The 23,782-nt window shown below is 35.2% G+C and overlaps 1 protein-coding gene across 2 annotated transcripts; it reads left to right on the forward strand.

Moving 5' to 3' along the window:
• Positions 1 to 1,041: 1,041 nt before the first annotated feature.
• On the forward strand, positions 1,042 to 22,894 carry TMEM244 (transmembrane protein 244). 2 transcript variants are annotated; one of them, XM_066371783.1, is made up of 7 exons: positions 1,042 to 1,181; positions 9,809 to 9,894; positions 12,079 to 12,152; positions 16,849 to 16,974; positions 18,499 to 18,543; positions 19,845 to 19,913; positions 22,506 to 22,566. In XM_066371783.1, the coding sequence occupies exons 1-6, from the start codon at positions 1,149 to 1,151 to the stop codon at positions 19,904 to 19,906; spliced, it is 426 nt and encodes a 141-aa protein (XP_066227880.1). In that variant the 5' UTR covers positions 1,042 to 1,148; the 3' UTR covers positions 19,907 to 19,913; positions 22,506 to 22,566. The 2 variants fall into 2 exon arrangements, with proteins under 2 accessions (XP_066227880.1, XP_066227878.1); XM_066371781.1 differs by lacking the exon at positions 19,845 to 19,913 and having other exon boundaries at positions 22,506 to 22,894.
• The last annotated feature ends 888 nt before the right edge of the window (positions 22,895 to 23,782 follow it).

Raw genomic sequence — 23,782 nt, forward strand, 5'->3', positions numbered from 1 at the left:
AGCACTGGGCTGTGCCTCACTCCCAGAGAGTTCTCCTTGCCTTCTTTCTAAAGGGAGAAAAGTTGACCCATTGTTGTTACAAATGAGGCAAGCACAGGATTTGAACAATCAATCTTTAATTACCAAGGGTCCACCTGTACCAAAATCTGAAGCAGACACTGGGAGCTGTTACAATGTTATTAGCAGGTAAAAGAAAGAGCCTTTCCCTGCAAGAACTCACAAGGTACGTAGAGACACAGGGCAACCACAAATTAAAGGAATCAAGGCATTTCAGTAAAAGATAGTGTTATTAATATGCATTATGAAACTCAAATTTAAAAACATTTCCAGATGAAAAATATTAAGCCCTGGGTTTGCTAGAAACATTTTTTTTAAACATTTACCAGACTGTGCTTTTTTGTGCGGGGGGTATGCATGGCAGAATGTGCTCTGTGTCAAAGTTAGGATGCTTTAATGGGAAGAGGACCACAGAACACAGGTAAATTCCCAGCTTACAAGAGGATGCCATTCAAAAGATGAAGTAATGAACTGTGAACTAAAAGGCTAATTTTAGATTGAAGTGTTGGGCAGAAAGGTTATCATTTTAGAGCATGGAAATTCTTCTCTTTTTTTCAACAGAATGTTGGAATTTTTATATTGCTTTGCCATGGTGTAAAAAGGTTTAATGATTTCTTTTTCCAGAAGTCTGTGGTCTTTGGGAACAAAACACAGAAGGGTCATGCTTCACCATGAGTGGCTGCATCATCCTTGAAGACAATTTCAAGACCTCCTAACTGAAAATCTATGTTTCCTAATTTAAGTATGAGACATAATTACTCATACAGCCAGGAAGAATTTCAAGTCCCTGCCTATTTGCAACACTATTGAAAAACCATCAACTCACCTTTTAAATGTATTTTTTAAAAACTAAACTACAAATGGTATGAGAATGCAGTTGTCTAATAAGGATGTTCATTTCGGCACTCAGCAGCTTATGCGTGGCTCACAATGGCTTCTGTCTCGTTTGCATAATCCAATCATCCTGCACTATTGCACCTCGCACTCTTCAAGAGTAATTGAAAAGCTCCCGGTGACAACTGTCTCTTCTTCCAGATGTCTTCAATATAAGGAATATGGCTTTCACCACCACATTGACATAAGATGCGTACATGGCGCTCCAGGTCAGAGTTGCTCCAAGCAAGGTAAAAGAGAAATTACTTCTTTGCATTCTTTTTCTGCTACTGCCTAGCACCAGTGTAATCAAACATAAAAGGTTCTATAAATGGCCTTTCTTTCAGTAGCTACTTGTTTCACTTTTGGCTGGGTACCATGCAGAAAACATTTTACAATACTCTTGCTAGTATGGTAATGGTGGCACTATAGAGGCACCCATTCCCAAGAAAAGGTTCTAGAATATTTAATAGTGTCTGTTTGAAGTTACCATGTACTCATAGGCACACTTTTTAGTATTAACACCTGCTCTTCTGCTTTTGTTTTCTGAAATCATGACAGTTTGTCTTTAATCTTTTTTTTTTCTTTTTTTTGGGCAGAGGGTGGTTATTATTTTTTCAACTTCTAAAAAATGCACAAGATTTTAGAAGCAAAGTATTGAAACAGTTTATGCTGAGGGTGTGTTAGTTTCTTTTTCCCTTGAGGCTAGGATAATAGTTGCATTTTATTTCAGTATAAAAATACCTCTTTAAAAAATCAAAGCACCTAAAACAAGGAAATATAGGAAGCCTCAGAGCCTCTGGGTAAATTTGCCACAAGCTTTGAAATTATAGAGATCTATTCTTCAGGGAATGACACTTTGGAAAAATCAGAATTTACAATTAAATTATGATTTCAAATTAGTGCTACATTCATTTTAGTAAAATATCAGGGCTGTGTGTATTTTCTCAAGGTTTTCTGTTCACTGCCATCATCACAACATACATCATCAGTAAGAAATGTTAACTATGTCAACAACTAAGAAAAATTTTCTAAATCAGTAAAAAACATTATTTCAGGGAAAATATTTTTTAAAAACAAATTTTAAGAGGATTTTAAACTGTTCATAATTTATGGATAGTTTTGGGGTTGAACTTAGCTATAATAAACTTTGCCAGGGAGATAATAATTAGAAGATAATATCTTTTCCCTTAAGTAGCTTACATGAAGAATGGGGACTGGGGATTCTATATTTAGTCTGGGCTTACACACGCACACAGACACACACACACACACACATACGCATGCACGCACACATACTCTCTCTCTTTCTGGTAAAAATGTCCAGGTAATTGCTGCAGTTTCTCAGCCTTTTTTAGATCCCAGAATTTTATGTGTAATCACTGGCTTAGAACATTAGATTAATACTGAATATGCTCAAAATAGGCAAATTGTTGAAAATCTGAATTCTCATGATACATCCCTACAAGATATGAAGGAACTTTTCTTAAGTCCTGTTCAGTGTCAATATTATCAGCACAGGAATCACTGATATGCTCATAAATTAATAGATATAACAAAAGTGACCGTCTAAAAAGAGTTCCAAAACTCAACAAATATTTATTGAGTGCATGCAATGCGCCAGGCATTGGGCTAATTAAATCCCCCCTATTCCCTACTCTTTAAATGAGAGAAAAGCTGACTCAAAGGAAAGAGTCATGGCCAAAGGCCATTTAATTAATTTGCTGTCTGGGGAAATTGCGCAGGAACTGGGAAGAAAGCCCAGGTATGAGGATTGCTACGTTGTTGTTCAGAATACAATGCATTGTTGTTCAGAACTCCAGCGGAATACACATTTCATAACTACATCTAACTAATGTGAAATTACAATTGTAAAACAAATGTTTCATGTAAAAAGTCAGAGGCACATCGCATTCCTGCATTTCCTGGAACTATTGACCTGAACTGGAGAATTTCATCCATACAGACACTTTCAGAGGAGACTACTTAGTAGGCTGGATCTCGCGCTATGAGACTACAGGTGAAAGATCCTTATTTCATGATTGCACTAGGGATTGTCCAAACAACCAACCAGCAGGCTTTCACATGGGAATAAGGAGAGTGCAAGTTATCTGCTAAGCTCATATAGTACTTATGCTGGGAATTTTACCCATGTGCTGAAAACAAAACTCCTATGAGGTTTTACAGATGAGTAAGGCAAAAAACAGAGTGTAAGTGGCCAGCGCTTATACCCTGCCAGCGAGGAACTGGAAAAGAAACCCTAGTGTAATCTAATGAATAGACTATAGTTCTCACTGAAGTAGATGAGAATTCATTATTATTAAAAATATATTTATTAAATACTTACCAAGAGCTAAACATTATTTTTTTTGGCTGGAAAATTAAATGTGATTAAATCACTGTCTTTGTCTTTGAGAGTTTAGAGAAATAGGCACCTTCATAGATGAGTACACTATAACTCAGGCGATCAAATCTGTAAGACATATGCACAACACTATGGATGCGAAGAAGTAAGGAGAGATTGATTCTGTCCTTGAGTTGGGGGTAAAGTGTGAATAAGATATTGAGCCAGGCTTTGAAGAATATACAGATGTTTGTAGAGAAGAGTAAAGCTGTTCTAGTTAGTGAGAGCACTGCTTTCTAAACTCACATAGGGCTTTCAGGTTTCATGGACTGAATGAAAGAGGATATTGTTGGTCAAACAAGTGTGTTAGGTAGGATTGCTCACTTGTACTTTGCCTGATTGGTGCAAGAGCACTGGACTGAACACCAGGTGTGTATAGTTTATGTGAGGCTGCAGTGCTTGCCCTTAGGATGGCAGACTATAGATTGTGGATTGCCTGCCGCCAGTGGGAGGAGACATTGTTTGCTATTGTTTGCTGAAGAAGGGGTTTTTACCCTCTGGCCTGTTTGTTCCTCAACCCTGAGAGAGAGAGAGAGAGAGGTGGTTTTCCCTGCCTACTTGCTCATCCACCATTGAGAGAGACTCTAATAAATGGAATGGTCCACCATTTTTCGGCTCCACAGTTCTTTTACCATCTGCCCGGATCCAATGTGAACCTGCATGGTCATGGCGGTGGCCTCTGGCCTTACAGTTATTATAAAAGGGGAATTCTCCTAAATCTGCAAAGGTCATATATTCCCAAAGCTAATTATTTTACTTCTGAGTATACAAAAAGAAAAAAAGCCACAAGATATTATTATGAGAGAATAATTACATTATCAACTAAACTTTATAAAGATAACGTACACACACACACACATACACACAAACTACAGCTCAATTTCATTTAGAAATATGAAAGTAAAAATCTAAATATAATATTAGCAAACAGAATCCAAGAGCTCATCATAAAAACATCATGACCAAGTGATATTTATTTCCAAAATATAAGGATGGTTCAATATTAAGCACTCTACTGACATAATTACCATATGTGTAAATCCAAGTAGAAAATCATACAATTATCTTTATAAAAGTTAAAATGGTCTTTGTTAAAAATTGAAAACCATTCCTAATTAAAACATTAAATAAAGTAGAAACTGATTATTTCTCCATTAGCGTGCGCGCACACACACACACATACACACATACACACAAACACACACATGCATAGTTCAGCATTAAAGCCAGAATATTAACTAATAGAGAGTACTAGAGGCATTCACAGCACAGTCAAGAATAAGGCAAAATAAGGTTTACTACACCACTATTTAAAAATGTATTAGATTTATTAGTAATGCAATCAGACTACTACTTGGGATGGTAAACACACAACACAATGTATAGAGGAAATATTATAGAATTATACACCTGAAACCTATATAAATTCAATAAAAACATTAAAGAATATTAGACTAGACTAAACAATAAATCAATAAGAATTAAAATAGAAGATGTGAAACATTCTATTTATAGATGGCGTCAGAGTGCATTTGGAAAACCCAAGAGAATCAATGAAAACACTATCATAAAAAATATGGAAAAGCAATAGAATATTAAAACAAAAATTAGGTTTTATATACACAAATAATAGCTAATTAGATGATGTAACACAAGGTAAAACTTTTGTATGTAATGAAAAAATATTTAAAAATAAACTTAACAGAAAGTGTGTAATATCTATGTAAGAAAAAATTGAAATATTTTTTGAAAGATACAAAAGTACAATTGAATAAATTTGGAAATTTTTCTTGTTTTTTTGATAGCATAGTAAACATTATGAAGCTATATTTCTTTTCTTCTTAATAAATAAATTTAGCAGGATCCCAATAAAAATAACATGGAGCTGTTTTCAAGGGGATTTTGAATTTTATATGGCAAAATGAACATAGAAATAGCTAAGAGAACTTTAAGAAAAAAACAATGAGGAGTGTATTAAAACTTACTGTAAAGCTTTCACTAATTAAAACAGTGCAATATTGATTCACGAATACATAGAGCAGGGGTCCCCAAACTTTTTACACAGGGGGCCAGTTCACTGTCCCTCAGACCATTGGAGGGCCGGACTATAAAAAAAACTATGAACAAATCCCTATGCACACTGCACATATCTTATTTTACAGTAAAAAAACAAAACGGGAACAAATACAATATTTAAAATAAAGAACAAGTAAATTTAAATCAACAAACTGACCAGTATTTCAATGGGAACTATGGGCCTGCTTTTGGCTAATGAGATGGTCAATGTGCTCCTCTCACTGACCACCAATGAAAGAGGTGCTCCTTCCGGAAGTGCAGCAGGGCGGATAAATGGCCTCAGGGGGCCACATGTGGCCCGCGGACCATAGTTTGGGGACCCCTGACATAGAGAGACCAAAAGAAGAGAATTGAAAGCTCATAAATAGACAAAAATGTAAGTGGAAGTATAGGGATGACAGAGAGCAAGGAAATACAAAGGAAATGATGAGGGTATGTAAAATAAACACAGAAGCATCATGTAGTTGTTCAGACTAGTCAAATTTGGGATTATTTTAGCATCGACAATTATGATATTAATACATTATTGTATAGAGAAAATATAAAATACTACAAGTTTCTGAAACTAGATGAATAAACAATAAATACATAAGTTCAAGAGTATGAAAAAAATCCCTTAATGGAGGAATGTGTGCTAATATATAGAATAAAAAATGAAATGAAAAAAATCACCATTTTACACACCAATGTAAATTGATTCAGACAAGGTACATATATCAATGGGTGTTAAAACCAGAAGGTAAAAAGTTTGAGGAAAACAAAATATCCATATAGTTGCAAGTGCCACCTCACAGATTATGTAGGAATTATAAAAGATAAACAGTACAACTAAAATAAAAGGATCAGACAGATGTCACCTTCACCAAGTGATCAAACTGATCTTTACCAATAATGAGACAAAACATTATTTATCTTCTCATGAAATACAATGGAAAATACACAATATTACCTTTGTAGAGTTCCTCTCCAAAGAGTCTAATCATGAGAAAACCATCAGGCAAATTCAAAGTATGACACTAATGAGATATGACAACCAAATGTAACATGTGAAAATTTGATTCTTGTATTCTCAGATTTTGAGCACAATTGGAGAAATCTGAATGTGAATTCTATATAAATGTTATTTTGTATCCATGTAAAATTTCTTGGGCATGATAATATTTTTGTGGTTATATAAGAGAATATCTTTGTTTTTATGAGAGTTTGGGAAAATACAAACCTTCTTTGAAAATTTTGTTTTCACTTTCTACCACTGAGAAATAAGTATGTTATAATTTCATATTACCCTTACACATTATACTTACTCATTTTTTTTGCAAAAGCTTCAATTAAATTTTAAAGCATGTAAAGGGGTCACAGATGTGAATCTTAATATAAAAAAGATCTATTTAAAATATATTTTTATGTGAAACACAAAATACTTTAGTATAATATAGTAACATATGTGTGAATAGGTTGATGATAATTTATACTCCAGTGGTTGTTGTTTGGCATTTGAAATATCCTTATCAGGGATTCATATTTGATAAGGTTCTCCAGCAGTTCAAAAGTTATTATTCAAACCTGTACCAGAGACTTTGTTAATGAGCATAAGAAACAAGCTATTTCCTATAGGCAAAATTAGCCTAGTTCAAAATATACAAAACTGAACAGGACTCACCACCCTTACATGGACAAGATATTAGACTTGAAAACATAACAACCTAAATATCATCGAAGAAGAACTCAAGATCTAACGCTCCATGTTCTTGTGTTGTATCCCCACCTTGGAGAAATCTGTCAATCAAGCTGGTCAGGATGGCTGATCCTGCCTTCAGAATTTTATTGTGACTGCCTCAAGGTACACCCAACATACTCTAAGTGTTTGTTCAGGTGTTGAGAGATGGTGAGGGGGACTTCCCCAAGTTTTCAAAAACAGGTTGTATAAATCTTTTTGGGTATGTTTGTTGACAAATATCTGTTGATATAATATGTTGGGTATATTGGATTAAAATGTTATTAAAACAACTTTCACCCAGTTTTTACTTTTATGAGTATAACTATTAAAACATTTCAAATGATGTAAGTAGTTTGCATTATATTCCTATTGGGTAGCACTGTGCTACATCATCAGTTGTCATTTCAATCATTAGTACTTGGTTTTGTTTCTCCTATTGTCAATCAAGTCAAATTGGGAGATAAAATTGACTGCCCTCTCTCCCTGAACCACCACAACTTGACAAGTCTATATTCTTACTAGCTCACACATCTGTTCTCTTCTTCATCTCTCCTACTGACCTAGAGTATTACAAACCTATTTACTTTATTTTTTGCATTTTTTTTTGTATTTTTCTGAAGCTGGAAACGGGGAGAGACAGTCAGACAGACTCCCGCATGCGCCCGACTGGGATTATTTTTTGCATTTTTATTGAGATATAGTTGACACAGAACACAGTGTAAGTTTAAGGTGTACAATGTGTTGATATGATATATTTATATATTTCAATATGATCACCATTTGAGTTTTCTGATTACTTAACACAATTCTCTGTTTATATTTAAAAAGTACAATTTTATAGCAAGAGAGGGCATTTAAGAATGAAAATATTACCTAAAATTTAGTATTAACATAGAAATGAGAATAACTTCATTTTTTTCTGATATATACTATATAATATTAGTATGCAGACTATATATTATTTATCTCATACAAACATACAACTAAGTACTACATAAGCTACTACATAAGCTCTAGAGCTCTAGTGCACAGTGTAGTGAGCATAGAAAACAACAATGCATTATGACCATCAAATTAGCTAAGAGACGAGGTCTTAATTATTCCAAGCACAAGAGAAGAATGATAATTATGTTATGTGATAGAGCTGCTAACTGTCACTACCATGGCACTCATATTATAGTATATAAGTGTATTAAATAAACATATATACCTTAAATTTACACACTGTTATATATCAAATACATTTCAATAAGAAAGAATAAAATAAATTTAAAAAGAAAGAATGAGTATAGGAGAGTAAGGGTCATGAGGGAAGGGAGATAATGAGGTATGGAGTGGAAGATACTGAGATATCTTGCAGGGATAGACTGATGGGCAAAGAGAGAGGAGACTTGGTGGGCACAGCTGAGTCTGTCGGCAAAGACTAGGAGTTTATAGGCAAAAGGGAGGTGAAGAGACAAGAAGGTGTGGGATTTTGAAGGTCCCAGTACCCTGTAGTCCTGGTTTCCTATGGCCTTCTTAGGCCCAAAAGTCCACCTATTTTTAGACTGTTGAAAGAAGTAACTTCTTGGTAGATCTGTAAATTTGGTGTCTTTTGCCAATTGGTTGTTGTGTGCTCTGTATTACTTCATTCTAGCCTCTTGTGGAGGGCTCCTTCTGCACCAGGCCAAGTACGAGACTTGGCAAATTTAGTGAATTGGTCATTTAGACAAAATGAATAATCATAATGTGTTAAAGTGTTGGCTAAAGAAGATGACTTTTAAAAAGATTCAAAAGGAAAAGAATTAGCTGAAAAATTCCCATGTGGCACACTGACATTTTTATTATATTCACAAGAATATATTATAAAAGATTAATAGTAAAGTTCAGCACATTTTCAATTGTTTATTGGCTTTTTAAACGTTTAGTCACATAAACTGCCTATTTATATACTGTGTCCATTTTTCTATTGGTTTGTCTTTTTTTATTTGTATGCATTTATATATTGTAAATATCAATCCTTTGCTTGTGAAGCATGTTGCAAATATTTTCTCCATTCTATTTCTTGGCATTTAAGCCTTTAATGCATTTGAAGTTTGTTATTATCTGGTACAAGACTGGAATGTAAAGAGATTTTTCTATCCAGAAGTTAAACAATTTTCACAATGCTATTTGTTGAATAACTCACCTGATTCCTCTTTATCTGCAGTGTTTTTATTTTTTTCCTTAAGTTTCATATACGGTAGGGCCCATTTAAGAATCATCTATTGTGTTTTAGCCAATTGTTCTGTGATTTCTCAAACACAGGTTTAATGTGTTATTATGTGTTTTTTGGTTCATAGTTTTCAAATTTTCTTAGCCATCCTCATATTTTCATTATTTTGACAGCTCAGATTTAGAATCAGTTTATCAAGTTAAAGTATAAATATTGGCAGTTAAGACATTTGTTGCAGTAGATGGAGGGTAAGTGGCATGGATTTATGTACTGCATTAATCCTTGGTGCAAAGTGTAATACACCAGCCTCTCCAGTCAGCAGCACCTCCATTGTGCGCTTTGAAGTCCATCCCGTCTCTGGGTCTCCAAGCAAAGCAAGGCTAGCCAACACTATCTAGTAGTCATTCATCGTCTTGTGTCAGACTTGTTTCTAACAACCATGTGAAGAAGCCCAGACTCTTGGGCCTCACACCTGTTTTCTCTGCAGGTTGTTTTTCAGAACCTTCTTATATGTGTCGTCCTCTTCTACACTGTGTACTACGTGGTTCTGAGCATGGGCTGCGTGATGCTCGAGTAAGTAGCACATTGCCTTCAAACAGAATTAAAAAGCAAAGATGAACTATGAAAGTTTATATTTAATACTTGACATGTATTTATGAAATAGATGCAGATTTCCAAAATGGTATATTTTCTTATATTTTTTTAAAGTTAAAATGAAAAATGTGCCATCTTTGAAAATGATAACAGGCCCTGGTTGACTGGTTCAGTGGTAGAGTGTCAACCTGGCATGTAGAAGTCTTGGGTTTGATTCTCTGTTAGGACACACAGGAGAAGTGATCATCTACTTCCTTTCCCATCCCCTTTCCCTTTCTCTCTCTCTTTCTCTTCCCTTCCTCCAGTCATGGCTTGATTGGTTGGAGCATATCAGCCCCAGGTACTGAGGATGGCTCTGTGGAGCCTCCACCTCAGGCACTAAAATTAGCTCAGTTGAGATCATGACCCCAGATGGGAAGAGCATGAGACCTAGATAGAGGTTGCCTGGTGGATCCTGGTCGGGGCTCCAGGTGGATTTTTGTTGGGGCTCATCCTGGAGTCTATCTTTGAATCACCCATCCTCTCATTTAAAAAGAAAGAAAGAATGAATGAAAGAAAGAAAAAGAAAGAGAAAGAAAGAAAGAAAGAAAGAAAGAAAGAAAGAAAGAAAGAAAGAAAGAAAGAAAGAAAGAGGGAAAAAGAAAGAAAGAGAAAATGATAACTGTAACAAGCATGAAATGAAGTGGATGGAACCAAGCAGGATTGTTCTTTTTACTTTGGGAATCATCACGGAAGAAAGTAAATCTACTCCCTCTGCCTCTGTTGACTCAGGTTACTTTGAACTAGAAGGAAATTTAGAGGTAACTGATATCCAAACTAAATCATTTCTGGCATACACTAGAAAGAGCTTTGGACTGTGAGTCAGGAGATCTGCGTTCTGGCCCAGGTGCTAAACTCCTCCTAGATCGTCCTGACCAAGCTATGGAGCTTCTCTCATTTCAGTTGTCTTCATTTGTATAACAGAGGTCATAATCTAAAAGAAGATTATCATGAGGACAAAGTAATACATATATTTTTAATAGTATTTTTATTTAAGTGTGAGGTATATTTTTTTTTCAGGAAATTTCTTTATCTTGCTGTGATTGAATTTTGTCTTTACAAATTTAAATTGCCAATACATTGATTTCCTTGAAATACGTTATGTATATTTAAAAACAATTGGAAATGGACTGTTTAGACAATTTAATTTGATCGTGTGAACAAGATTCAAGATGCAAATTAGTGCCAAAAAAATAATTATACCAACTTTTGCAACGGGAAGAATGTTATGAAGTTTGCTTGCAGGCCAACCCCTTAAGGAAGCTTCGGGCACTGACACAACAGTCTTGGCTGTGCCTGGAGCAGGGAAGGCCTGAGAATCTTCAGGATTCTCCCAGCACAGGACTTCAAGGGCTTGTAGTTACGGTCTGAGGCAAGGAGTTTGGCATGAAAGCTCCAAAAGGCAGCTAACTGACTGATCAGCTGAACACAACTACAAACTTAGGTACAGCAAAAAAATGTATACTTAATAGAATCAGATTTGAGAATAGGAAGAGGTCTCAGAGATTAATCATTTCAATTTACAGACGAGAAAGTAAAACCCAGAAGGTTCAGTGACTTGCCCGTGTTCACAGTTAACAACTCCATCAAGATTAGAACCTGGTTCCTATTTCTAAGCCCTATGCTCTTGCCACAGTATTGTGTTTTCCTCCCGCATTTGATGGAAGGGACTTCCAAGATTACAGCTAAGACTTTAAATGTAATGAAATACACTTGGTGGGACAACGTGGACTTCATTGGAAAAAGAGGACAATGTGCTAGGAAGTTATTTGGCTGTCATCCAAGTCAGCCAGTTTTTTTCTTTCTTTGCCTTTTTTTTTTTTTTTTTTTAAAGATTTTACTCATTGACTTTAGAGAGGGGAGAGGGAGCAGGGAGGAGCGAGAAGGATCAACTCATAGTAGTTGCTTCTTGTATGTGCCTTGACCAGGCAAGCTCAGAGTTTTGAACGGGCAATCTCAGCATTCCAGGTTGATGCTCTATCTACTGCGCCATCACAGGTAAAGCCAGTCAACCAGTTTTAAAATGTGTCACAAAGTGGGTAAAGCTAATGACTTATTGTTGTATGTGCAAAGTTATAAACTGTCTCCTGCAAAGTAAACTATTCTCACTTATAATATCTTCAGGGAATATGAGTTGGATGTCCTGGCACCATTTGATTTCAAAACAAATCCTTCATGGCTCAACACAAATTATAAAGGTAATCAATTTTAATGCTCAATTTTTGTCAATTAGTGAACTAAATGCCTCCAAATGTCAAAACAGTTTTTGTTTCATAAAATGTTTTTAAATATCAGACCTTCCTCTCAGCCATCTGTATTTTCTACCTGACTAAAATTAATGTGAAAAAGTTCTAGAAAAAATTTTTAAATGTTAAAGTGGTTATTCCTAAAAGGTAGAATGGGATGGAATAAGTGTACAGTATTTTTATTTGAATTTTTATTTGGTGGTATTATGGGTAAATTTTGGGGGCATAAAGTATTTCTTAAAAAAGGGAGGAATGGCTTAATGTATTGATGTAGATAAACATTCATGCGATATGAAATGGAAAATAAAGACTACAAACAAGTTTGCATAATATACTTATTCATCCTTGTAGAATAGAGTAAAATGCATGGTGTCAGTACTGAGAAATATGGAGAATTATGCAAAAAACTGTTATCTCCCAGCTGGGATGACAGAGGTCTTTCATTTTCTGCTTTGCACATTTCTGCTTAATTTGATATTTTTCCTTTAAAATAGTATAAAACTTGTTGCAAAGGAAAAATGATAAGAAATAATACACTAAGAAACAAAATCTCTTTTAAGTTTTCTATTTTTGAAGAAATAATTATTAATTAAGACCTACTATGTTTATAAATCTTATGTATGTTAATAATAAACTGTACTTGTATTGAATATATATCATATATTCTTGTCTTGGGGGCATTTGTTCCAAATTTGTTTCATCTTTAGAAAAATAAGATTTTAATGTTATTTTATGATATAAAATAGTGCAGGTAATTTAATGAAAGCTTATAAAGCACACACAACTCTGGAAGACAATTTGACTTTGGGTGGTGGGCACACAATGCAGTGTCCAGGTCATGAATGGTGAGCACACAATGCAGTGTCCAGGTCATGTATGGCGGGCACACAATGCAGTGTCCAGGTCATGTATGGCGGGCACACAATGCAGTGTCCAGGTCATGTATGGCGGGCACACAATGCAGTGTCCAGGTCATGTATGGCGGGCACACAATGCAGTGTCCAGGTCATGTATGGTGGGCACACAATGCAGTGTCCAGGTCATGTATGGCGGGCACACAATGCAGTGTCCAGGTCATGTATGGCGGGCACACAATGCAGTGTCCAGGTCATGTATGGCGGGCACACAATGCAGTGCCCAGGTCATGTATGGCGGGCACACAATGCAGTGTCCAGGTCATGTATGGCGGGCACACAATGCAGTGTCCAGGTCATGTATGGCGGGCACACAATGCAGTGTCCAGGTCATGTATGGCGGGCACACAATGCAGTGTCCAGGTCATGTATGGTGGGCACACAATGCAGTGTCCAGGTCATGTATGGCGGGCACACAATGCAGTGTCCAGGTCATGTATGGCGGGCACACAATGCAGTGTCCAGGTCATGTATGGCGGGCACACAATGCAGTGTCCAGGTCATGTATGGTGGGCACACAATGCAGTGTCCAGGTCATGTATGGCGGGCACACAATGCAGTGTCCAGGTCATGTATGGCGGGCACACAATGCAGTGTCCAGGTCATGTATGGTGGGCACACAATGCAGTGTCCAGGTCATGTATCATAGAAATGCAGACTTAAAACCTATATAAATCTTATTAACCAAAGTCACTCCAACACATTTTAATAAAAAACCACACACACACACAAACAGACAAAAATCACTGTGAAAGTAATAATGAGAGATAAATGTATTATTTATTACTGTAAAAAAGAATAAATATGTTAAGCTTAAAATAATAATAAAATACATACAATTAAAAAAGAGAAAAGGAAGAAAATCAATTCCATACTTACTTTCTAAATATCATTATTTTTAACATTCTGTTCAATTTTTTCTTACTTTTAATAAGTGAATTATGAATTCTTTAAATATTACAACTGGACATCAGTTTTTGGAACATATATGCAAATATACAAGAATGGCCTGAAGCCAAAGAAATCAGATTTCAAATATGACTTGTATAAGAAACTTGGTCAGCTGGAACTACTGAATTCAAACAAAAAGCTTTAAAACAGTCTGTTCAAATGGATAACCTTGGCCCTGGCCGGTTGGCTCAGCGGTAGAGCGTCGGCCTGGCGTGTGGGGGACCCAGGTTCGATTCCTGGCCAGGGCACATAGGAGAAGCGCCCATATGCTTTTCCACCAAAGATGGCCCGGGCGCTGGGGATGGCTCCTTGGCCTCTGCCCCAGCCGCTAGAGTGGCTCTGGTCGCGGCAGAGCGACGCCCCAGAGGGGCAGAGCATCGCCCTCTGGTGGGCAGAGCGTAGCCCGCCGGGTAGATCCCGGTCGGGGGCATGCAGGAGTCTGTCTGACTGTCTCTCCTCGTTTCCAGCTTCAGAAAAATACAAAAAAAAAAAATGGATAACCTTGTTTTGTACCATTATTGATTCAATTTTGGTTAGACAAAGGATATGTGAGGACAAGAGAACTTCATTCTAATGAGACACAAGAGGTGTAACATTCTGTCTTAACTTTCTCTTCACGAACTTCCCAATTGAAGGTCAAATTACCTTGTTTTGTACCAAGACTATCCATCCACAAATGATAAGGAAATAATCACAGTAAAGATTTAAGTGTAGGTTGCATGTGTGTCTTGGGTAGGGGGAGAGATTTAAAACTCAACTGTTATTAATTAATTCTTGCCTTTGGGTCAGCCGATGAAAGACGAGACAATGACACAGGCCTATTGGACAAGGCTGTGTTTTTACATAGCAAAGTTAGTGAGGGTCCCCCGTGTGCCTTTCCTCTCATAAAACAGTAACATCTGCACAAAAATATCAATAAATCCTATTAGATCTTAAATTTTGGGCTTGGGGAGATAAGTACCGTAACTCTTCAAAGTTGTTACTTTGAGAATCTAGATTTGTTTAATCTTGGAGATCAAAATGTAAAAGTAATCTCAGAGCTTTGGACATGTAATTGGGGTCAGGTTTCATGTCTGTTTAAAGTAGTTTTGCCACCCAGGAGATCATGTTCAAGAAGGACATGAAAAGTGAGGGTCATTCTTTGTATTGCAGAGAATAGATTGCAAATTGCCTTCATTTAAAAATAAAATCCTTCCAACAATGTTTTTTTAAGGTAGTTAAAATAGTACTCCATTTCCCAATTTACAGAAAAGGGAAAAGACTGACCCAGTGGTTAAAATCCTGCTCCAGGTCCTATAACTCGTAACCTAGAAGGCAAGCCCAGAATACTGGTATCTTGACTTCAATGTGTGCACTACTTCCTTTAAATCACACTTTCCCCTATATCATAAAGCATTAGCCTTCTCTAACAATATGTGCAAATACAGCTTGTTCAAGACTAAAATCCCTGTCTCCAAGCAGCTGCAAGTGAACCTGTAAAATCTGTCAGTGCTGCTAAAAAGCCATCTCTATTTCCCTATAACAACGTGGAAGCTTTTCGAGCCACAAGTGGAGTTAGGAGTGGAAACGTGTTGGGAAGAAGTTGTGTCAATGAGTACACTTGCTTCCACAGGCTTGATATTTTAGGAAATAAGACATGTTGAAACAAACTGCTTTCCCATCTGATAAAAAAGGAGCTGGTATGCACTGTCCATTCAACTTCTGGAACCTGTTCAGTTACATTAAATAGAATTGAAAAGGAGCAAGTGTGAGACCTTTAAAAACAATGGCACCTGGGACTTGCTTACTTGATGTCTTGCTCTTTCCCTAAGGCTTGCCGCTTAATAAATTACTTCTGCACAGGAGAATATAATGCGGCTTATTTTATTTACTTTTTGCTTTTAAAAAATATGGAGTTTGCTGACCTAGATTGATTAAATCCTGAATTATATGAACATACCAATCATTTGCTAGGTTTTAAAAAGAAAGAGAGATAATATTTATGGAAAGTGATATCATTACAAAGGGACCTTGGGGGTATATCACATCTATTGGTCACTTTCAAGTTTGATGGATCTCTTCTTTGAAACCACTACAGTCTTAAGGTTTCATCTCAAAGACAAAAGTAAAAGGCTGACCCTTCATATGTTCATGGCTCTTAGAGATTTGTGGTCCCTACCTGTATGTGGTCCTGTCTCTTTAAACATGTTCAGAGAAACCACTCTGAGACAACTGGTGGATTTAGCAGAGCGCCTCCATCCACATAAGCCATTTATGAAGCTTTCTTTCATCCATAGTTACTGGTTATGTTTCCCAGGTGACTATCTGAATATACCATTTTATTACAAAGACACAGAAGAACTCACTTCCTAGTTAGGTAATGATTGGTACCTTTATAGTTCACTAAACTTTTACATTTGTTTTCTCACTTCTGAAAACTTAGAATTAAATTTTTCATTAGGTTTTAATACTTTTTAAAAATCAGACTTGCAATCTAATTACAGATCAGCATGCCTAGTTTACATTATAATTTCTTTATTGCATTTTACCCTCTAAAATGCTAAGTATAAAGAATGTGAAGCAAAAATTATATATTGCTATTTTTTCTGTAAATCTAAGGATTATTAAGAGACGAAATGTTTTAAAAGTTCTTTTCCAAATTTGAGGATTAAGAGAAGAAACACTAAGAAAATTCCTACCAGAATTGTTTTGCAGAATAACTTATAATGGTTCGGTTACTAACTGTATTTCACAATTACTGTTACTCTAATCCCAAATAATTACATTTTTCCTTTTATTTGCAGTTCTTTTAGTTTCAATGGAGGTCACCTACTTTGTTTGTGGATTGCTTTTCGTTCTGGTTGTGGAAGAGTGGGTTTGGGATTATGCTTTTTCAATAACTATTCTCCATGTTGCCATCACTTCAACTGGTAAGCAAAATAAGATAAAGGAAACAAAATGCATAAAATCAGATGTTGTACTTAAATCACTTCATAAGAGTAGAACTTTGTTGTATTCATATTGGCTAAATAACAAGAACTGATGATGAAAGACCTTTCTCCCTCTTCCCTTACTTACTCATCCTTCCCACAAAGTTCTACGGCTTCTTTAGCAAGGTATTGCTTAACTACACCTTCCACTTCAAAACTTATTGATACATAGGTATGTCCTATTTCCCTTCCACATTCAACTTGTCATTAGCGTGTATAGGATTTGCCTCTGTTAGGAATACTTTTCCTACAAAATCTTTCCTTAAGACAGACATTGACCAAAGACTGGGAACTAGAACCCAAGGAGACTTGTACTTGGAGGCTTGCAAATGTCCTAACACCAGTTAGGTATTTAAATGAGATTACTGGGTCCTTAGACTAAAGGGTTTTTATTTCTATCTGTGATCTCTGGAGTTAGAAGAAAATTGATTCAAATTGTAATTCTACTTTTTTACCAGGTGCAAGTCACAATATCCCTTATATTATTTGCCACCTCTATAAAAGGAAATACCTAGAGAAGTTTCAGTGAGAATGAGAAATTTTCTTACCTTGTCTAACATATAACAATATCTGAGTAAATGATAGTTTCATTCATTTCTTCAAAACTTACAGTTCCATTGTAACTTTTTCTCCCTTGTCTCCCATTATTAAAAAAAAAACATACTTGTCAAAATATGGGTTGTAATCAACCCCCATTACATGTTGTAATTCAAAGTTATTATTATTTATTAACAACTTAAATCACTCATATTTTCAGTGTCTTGGTCTACTAATGGTCTAATCAGTCTTCAACTTAAGAACACACAATTCCCAAATGAATTGCCATATTCAACATCATTACTGTTGGAAAATTTCAGAATATCATACCTTAGCATCGATGTCTTGAGACATAAAACCTTTCAGTAACCTGGAGGACCATTGAACTCCCACCATCTTAAATCACTGTTTTACTTTGGGGCATAATATTTCCTGGAAGTCAGCCGTAGGATATTCACCACAGGGCTGGAGGCATAAGGTGGTTAAGTCTTCAAGGTTGAGATAAGTAAGCAATTGGTTCTGGGCCCAGAAAAGTTACAAGTTAGTTGACTAACAAATTGCACAGAAAATACTTGAAAAATATTGCTCAACAGAATCGAACTCAGGGTGAAGTGGCTCAGAACTCCAGAGAGAGCCAGGCAGGATGCAGTACGGTCTTAGGGCCTTCTCTGACGCATATCACTTCACCTCAGCTTTGTGAACTGGCCTGAGACCTGATAATTCATTACATCATTCCTAGGAAAGAAGTTTCAAATATCTGATTTGACCTTTCTACATTAAATACAAAGTTGGGGGTACTCAATTTTATGAATGTGAATGAAATTTCTCTGTTTTATGTAGATATGATTTCAACAAACAGAAGTAATTCCTTATGAATAACAAAATAATGTATGGTTTGAAAATGAACAATATTTTTTTCTATTGCAGTTATGTTGGAATTTCCCTTGACATCACATTGGTGGGCTGCTTTAGGTATATATATATATATATGTATATATAATATTTGTGTAATAAAAATATATATTGACATATAAACTGGGGGTATAAAACTTTTTTAAGTGGGCCAGGTGATTGGATCAGAGGCTGATCTTGGACTTTATCATTCTAAAGTTACAGAGAATAAAACACTGAATATATATTTGTGACATTGTACCCCCAAATGTAAACTGACATTAGTTTAAAGGATAGAAAAAAGGCAGATAATAACTTCCCGTAGAAGAGAAAAAAGATTGGTTGCAAAAAGTCTTTGAATTATGAATATTTGCTTTCTTTGGCATAGTTTTTTCTTCTTTTTTTTTATCAACTCCAATTATAAAGCACATTGTTTACTCTTGATTCTTTTTCCCAATGATCGGCATATGGTTATTTTTAGTAGTACAAGCAGAGAAACTATTTAATTTCATCTCTTTTTCACTGCCCAAAAATTGAAGGACTGAATTCAATTCATCACTCATATTTCTAGTAAAAACATTAACCAAGTGAAAGTAAACTTTTCTAAAGCTTTTTTTTTATGTTAAGCCAGGTATTGACCTCAAAATATTTTTAGGTTTTCTAATTTTAGTAAATCTGGCAATAGTTTTATCTAATTAGTGTCATTATTAATGATGAAAAATGGAAATGCAGCACTTTATCACATTTTTTCCCTACAGTCAAATGTTACTTAAATTAACTACTAATCTCTTCACTAGAGTTTAATTCTCCAATAACCTTGCATATCCATAAGTCTTAGATGCATATTTTTTCTCCATTATTGTTTACTGCATACAGAAAACACCTGTAGAAAGTACTGATATTTTATTTTGTATAAATCTCTCAAAGATGTACATTTTTAACAAACTGAAAAAAGAAAGATACTGAAAGACATTCTGTAAGTGTAAGTGCAAATGATTTTTGCTCTATGCAAAATGGTAACTTATCTTTTTCAAAATTTACTGAGCCCTAGTCAGTGAAGTCACATAACAATGTAACCTTGATACCAAGGAGAGTCAACTTTGGCATAATTGAATGGCCAGTAAAATTTGTTAAAATAGTTGGGTCACTATTTTAGTTTTAATAACCAGGATTGGATTACTCACTCAGAGGATAGTTGTCAAATGATGTCTGAAGTAACTTTTATTTTTGTGTTTCCTTGAGTTAAAAATTTAAATATAAGAGAATAGTGGCTAAACATCTTGAAAGTTCTACCTGTTGGATTCACACGGGATGTATGTCTTTGTGTAAGGAAGTTGTGTGGGCCTGTCAGGCCTCTGATTCACTAAGGGCTCTTACCTCAGGGAACTTGACCTTTCATCGAAGTTGTACTCTTACTGCCTTGCAAGGAACAACAGGTTTATGAAAGCCATGTAAGGCTGAATTAATATTTTAAAATGAACTGGGATCATTGGCCCAATAAAATCAGAAAGAAAAGCTTTTCATGTAACTAAATAACTCAAGCAGGTAGAATTTTCTGAGAATTTATTGTTCCTGAGAATTTGACAGAAGTCAGAGATAATTGCCTATACTGAGAATCTGTGCTACAGAATATAGTGTATCAAAAAATCTTTTTAAAAATTATTTAAGTGTCTGTTATACATCATTGAAATCATTGTTAGCCCCCCAAGTGTTTAGTAAACTGGCATTAAGCTTAAAGGATAGCAAAAGGCAGATTGTAACTTCTCATAAGAAAACAGATAGGTGATTAAAACCAGGCCATGGTTGTCAAAAGTCTTTGAATGGTGAATATTTACTTTCTTCAGTATAGATTGTTTTTACTTTATAAACCCCAATTATGAAGCACCTTGTTTATAGGACAAAAAAGTTCTAACCAATTTTATTCAAACAAATTTCATTGTGTCAAAGTTGATTTGATTCAACGTGTAGAGAAATCAAAGAAGTATGATTTATCTACTGAAATTGAAATATTTGTTAGTGAATTGGTTGAGTTTTAAAGCCTCTAACTTCCCAGAATGATTCTTCTTTTTAGAATTCCATACTAAATGGCAGTTTATGACAACTAACATTATATATTAGAAACATCTGTAAAGATTCTACAGTTTTACATAATGGATTACTATGCAGACAAGAAAAATAACTTCAGTAATACAAAAAGTATGGCAAAATATAAGGTAGAAAAGATTATCTAAAATTTGGGATTGCAGTAAGAAGTATCTGTGTCTGACAATAAGGTGGGCTTTTACTATAAGAATGTTAATGAAAACTGACTTGGCTAGCCAATCACAATGTTTCCTACATATTTGTAGAAAAAATATGACAAAACATCAAAAAAAAACCCAAAACCAAAAAAACCCAAAAAAACAAAACAACCCTCGTCTTCTCTTACTGTTGGTATTTCACCTATAACTCAGCTTGAATGAATGATTTCAGTAGGTTGATATGTTGGTGAAAAGCTTAAGAACAGGAAAATTAAATTTGCTGGCACATGAAATAATAGTGGCTACAGAGAAAAGTTAGTGACCTTGTATCGCTATTTATTTTATGCCCTGATCAGACTAATAATTAGATAGGTGGAAGTTTTTCTAACACACCTTAAAAATATTATGGTTTAATCCAAAGACCCACTATTTTATTTTAGCTACTATGATAAGGTTTTTTTGTTTTTGTTTTGTCTTGTTTTATACAAAGGTTGCATTTGTTAAAGTTTTCTTTCTTTTATTTATTTATTTTTTTGGTATATTTTTCTGAAGTGAGAAGCAGGAAGGCAGAGAGACAGACTCCTGCATGTGCCCGACCTGGATCTATCTGGCACGCCCACCAGGCGGTGATGCTCTGCCCATCTGGGGTATTGCTCTGTTGCAACTGGAGCCATTCTAGTGCCTGAGGCAGATGTCATGGTGCCATCCTCTACACCCAGGCCAACTTTGCTCCAATGGAGCCTTGGTTGTGGGAGGGGAAGAGAGAGATAGAGAGGAAGGAGGGGGGGTGGAGAAGCAGATGGGTGCTTCTCCAGTGTGCCCTGGCTGGGAATCGAACCTGAGACATGCACATGCTGGGCTGACGCTCTACCACTGAGCCAACGGGCCAGGGCAGTTTTATTTTCTTTTATGTTGCTGTTGGATTTTTGTTTTGTTTTTAAGCTTTTTTGTCCTTCTCCATAATCTTGTGTTAGTATAGGGTGAGCGTTAATTAAATCCTTAGCCAATCAAATGGTAAAGACTGTGGGGGTTCTTTTCTTTTTTTAATTATTGTGTCATTGTAAATCTATTATATCTTGAGCAGGGTTTCAAGAATGACTGCAGTGGGTTTTGGTAGTAGAGTTATCATCATCGATTTGCGGTTTCCCAGAGATAAATATCATTCATAGTTAACTGTTGAGCTCTAATACAACTGACCATTTAAAACTGGACAACAGTTTATTGTTTTGTAACAATGTCCATTGTTAATACTTGACATTTCAACTAAAACATGAATTGTAGTTATAATTCAATGCAAATTCAACAGCCGCATTTGAAATTAAATTATTTTAACAAATAAATTTGTGTAATGAAAAAATTGAGAAATATACTTAAAATATTTTACAAGTTAGCAGCATGTTTTCCTTTCATAATTAGAAAGAAAATACCGTATAAAAGATTTTTAAATACCAACAAAACAAACAAAAGGCAGGTCTGAAGAGCTAAAAGAAAAATTGAGAAATTTGAATGCCTTGGCTTGTACTTTGACTTCATTTCCTTTGAATTTTTGAGTTTTAAGAGCTCTTTACTGTTAATTTGACAGAACCATGCACCTATTATTCCTTGAAGTTTTGAATTTCAACAATTTACTAACACAGAATATATACCTACTCCCTCTTAGCTGAATCTATAAACCACTCTTTCAAACACTATGTCAGTTTCAGGAACATTATCTTAGTCATGACAATTGTTCTTATTCATAATATCACCAATGAATTATTCATTATTGGTAGTTAACCAAAACTTCCCTTTCATTACTTGCAGGATCCGGCTTAATTTCAATGATATGTGGAGGCCAGACTTTGGCATACTGTTTGTTCAAAGACAACTTTATCTATCCAGAGCTGGATGATTTTTAACAGAAGAGCTGAATTAATTTGCCTCAAACTTTCTATATTATTATATACATTGTGTCAGAGCAAAATTGTATTTTTTTGTTCATACCTATATTCAGGGTTGAATTTATTCAGGATACTTTAAAACTATGAAAGAGAAAAGAGAAGTTAATGGGGAAAAGAAGAATCCTACTAAAAAATTCATGAGCAAAATGTCGCAAACATAAATGCAGTGTTTCTCAAAGTGTGCTCCATAAAATATGAGTGCTGAAGAACGTTAAGTGCCATGCAAGGAAAATAAAAGTTGCATTTTATATATATATATTTGTGAAACAGACTTATTTATTTTTGGACTTCTAAAAAATCTTTAACATATTACTGTGAACAAGGCATTGCTAAGCAGTCATATATCTTACTCATGGTTTCTCAAGCATATTTGACCAGAATGCACTTTAGAAAATGCTAATTGTGTGGAAAGTATTAACACAGAAGAAGTTAGATTCAAAACTACAGCAAATCCCTAAGTCTAATAATAGCATTCGACTCTATTATTATCTCACAGTATTTGTTTCCATGTTAAAGCATTTCTTAGATAATTATTGCCTTTTTGAAAAGTGTCTATTCACTTGCTTAGACTATGATCTTATGACATAGTGTTCTCAAAATTTAATGTGCGTTTGAATCACCTGGGGATCTTTATAAAATGCTGATTTTGATTTAGAAGGGCTGGGCGGAGCCTGGAAGTCTGTATTTCTAGCATCTCCTGGGAAATGCCTGTTGTTGGTCCATGTTGCTACTCTAGGTAGCAAGATCTACGTGCTTGGGATTATATAAGTTTTCAGGTTGTATAGCTCTATACTGCCAATCCTGTTTTTTTATGTCATTGTTTTCAATAAATCCTTGTTGAATTGCATTACAACTGAGGTAAATTAAATTTATATGTCTTAAATATTTACCACTTTTAAAAATATTGTTTAAGTATCTATTGATACAAAAGAAGCACATAACACGGTTACATCTAAAATCTAAACATAGGAAAAAGGACAGGAAAAGTAACATATGTTCTCCAACACCCCCCCCCCGCCCCCCAAACACACACCACAATCCCACACACAAACATTCTTAGAAATAATGAAAATTTTAATAAAACCATTTGTAGATATTTTTCCTAGATGACTCTTTTACCCTAAAATCTATTTCTTTCAT

This window comes from Saccopteryx leptura, chromosome 3, assembly GCF_036850995.1.
Source record: "Saccopteryx leptura isolate mSacLep1 chromosome 3, mSacLep1_pri_phased_curated, whole genome shotgun sequence".
Lineage (NCBI taxonomy): Eukaryota > Metazoa > Chordata > Mammalia > Chiroptera > Emballonuridae > Saccopteryx > Saccopteryx leptura.

Excerpts from the sequence above, each read along its gene's own strand:
- TMEM244 (XM_066371781.1), top strand. The coding sequence starts at position 1,149 with ATGGCGCTCCAGGTCAGAGTTGCTCCAAGCAAG. Across the intron at positions 12,153-16,848 it reads GCTCAACACAAATTATAAAG|TTCTTTTAGTTTCAATGGAG; the intron begins GTAATCAATTTT and ends TTTTATTTGCAG. Across the intron at positions 18,544-22,505 it reads ACATTGGTGGGCTGCTTTAG|GATCCGGCTTAATTTCAATG; the intron begins GTATATATATAT and ends CATTACTTGCAG.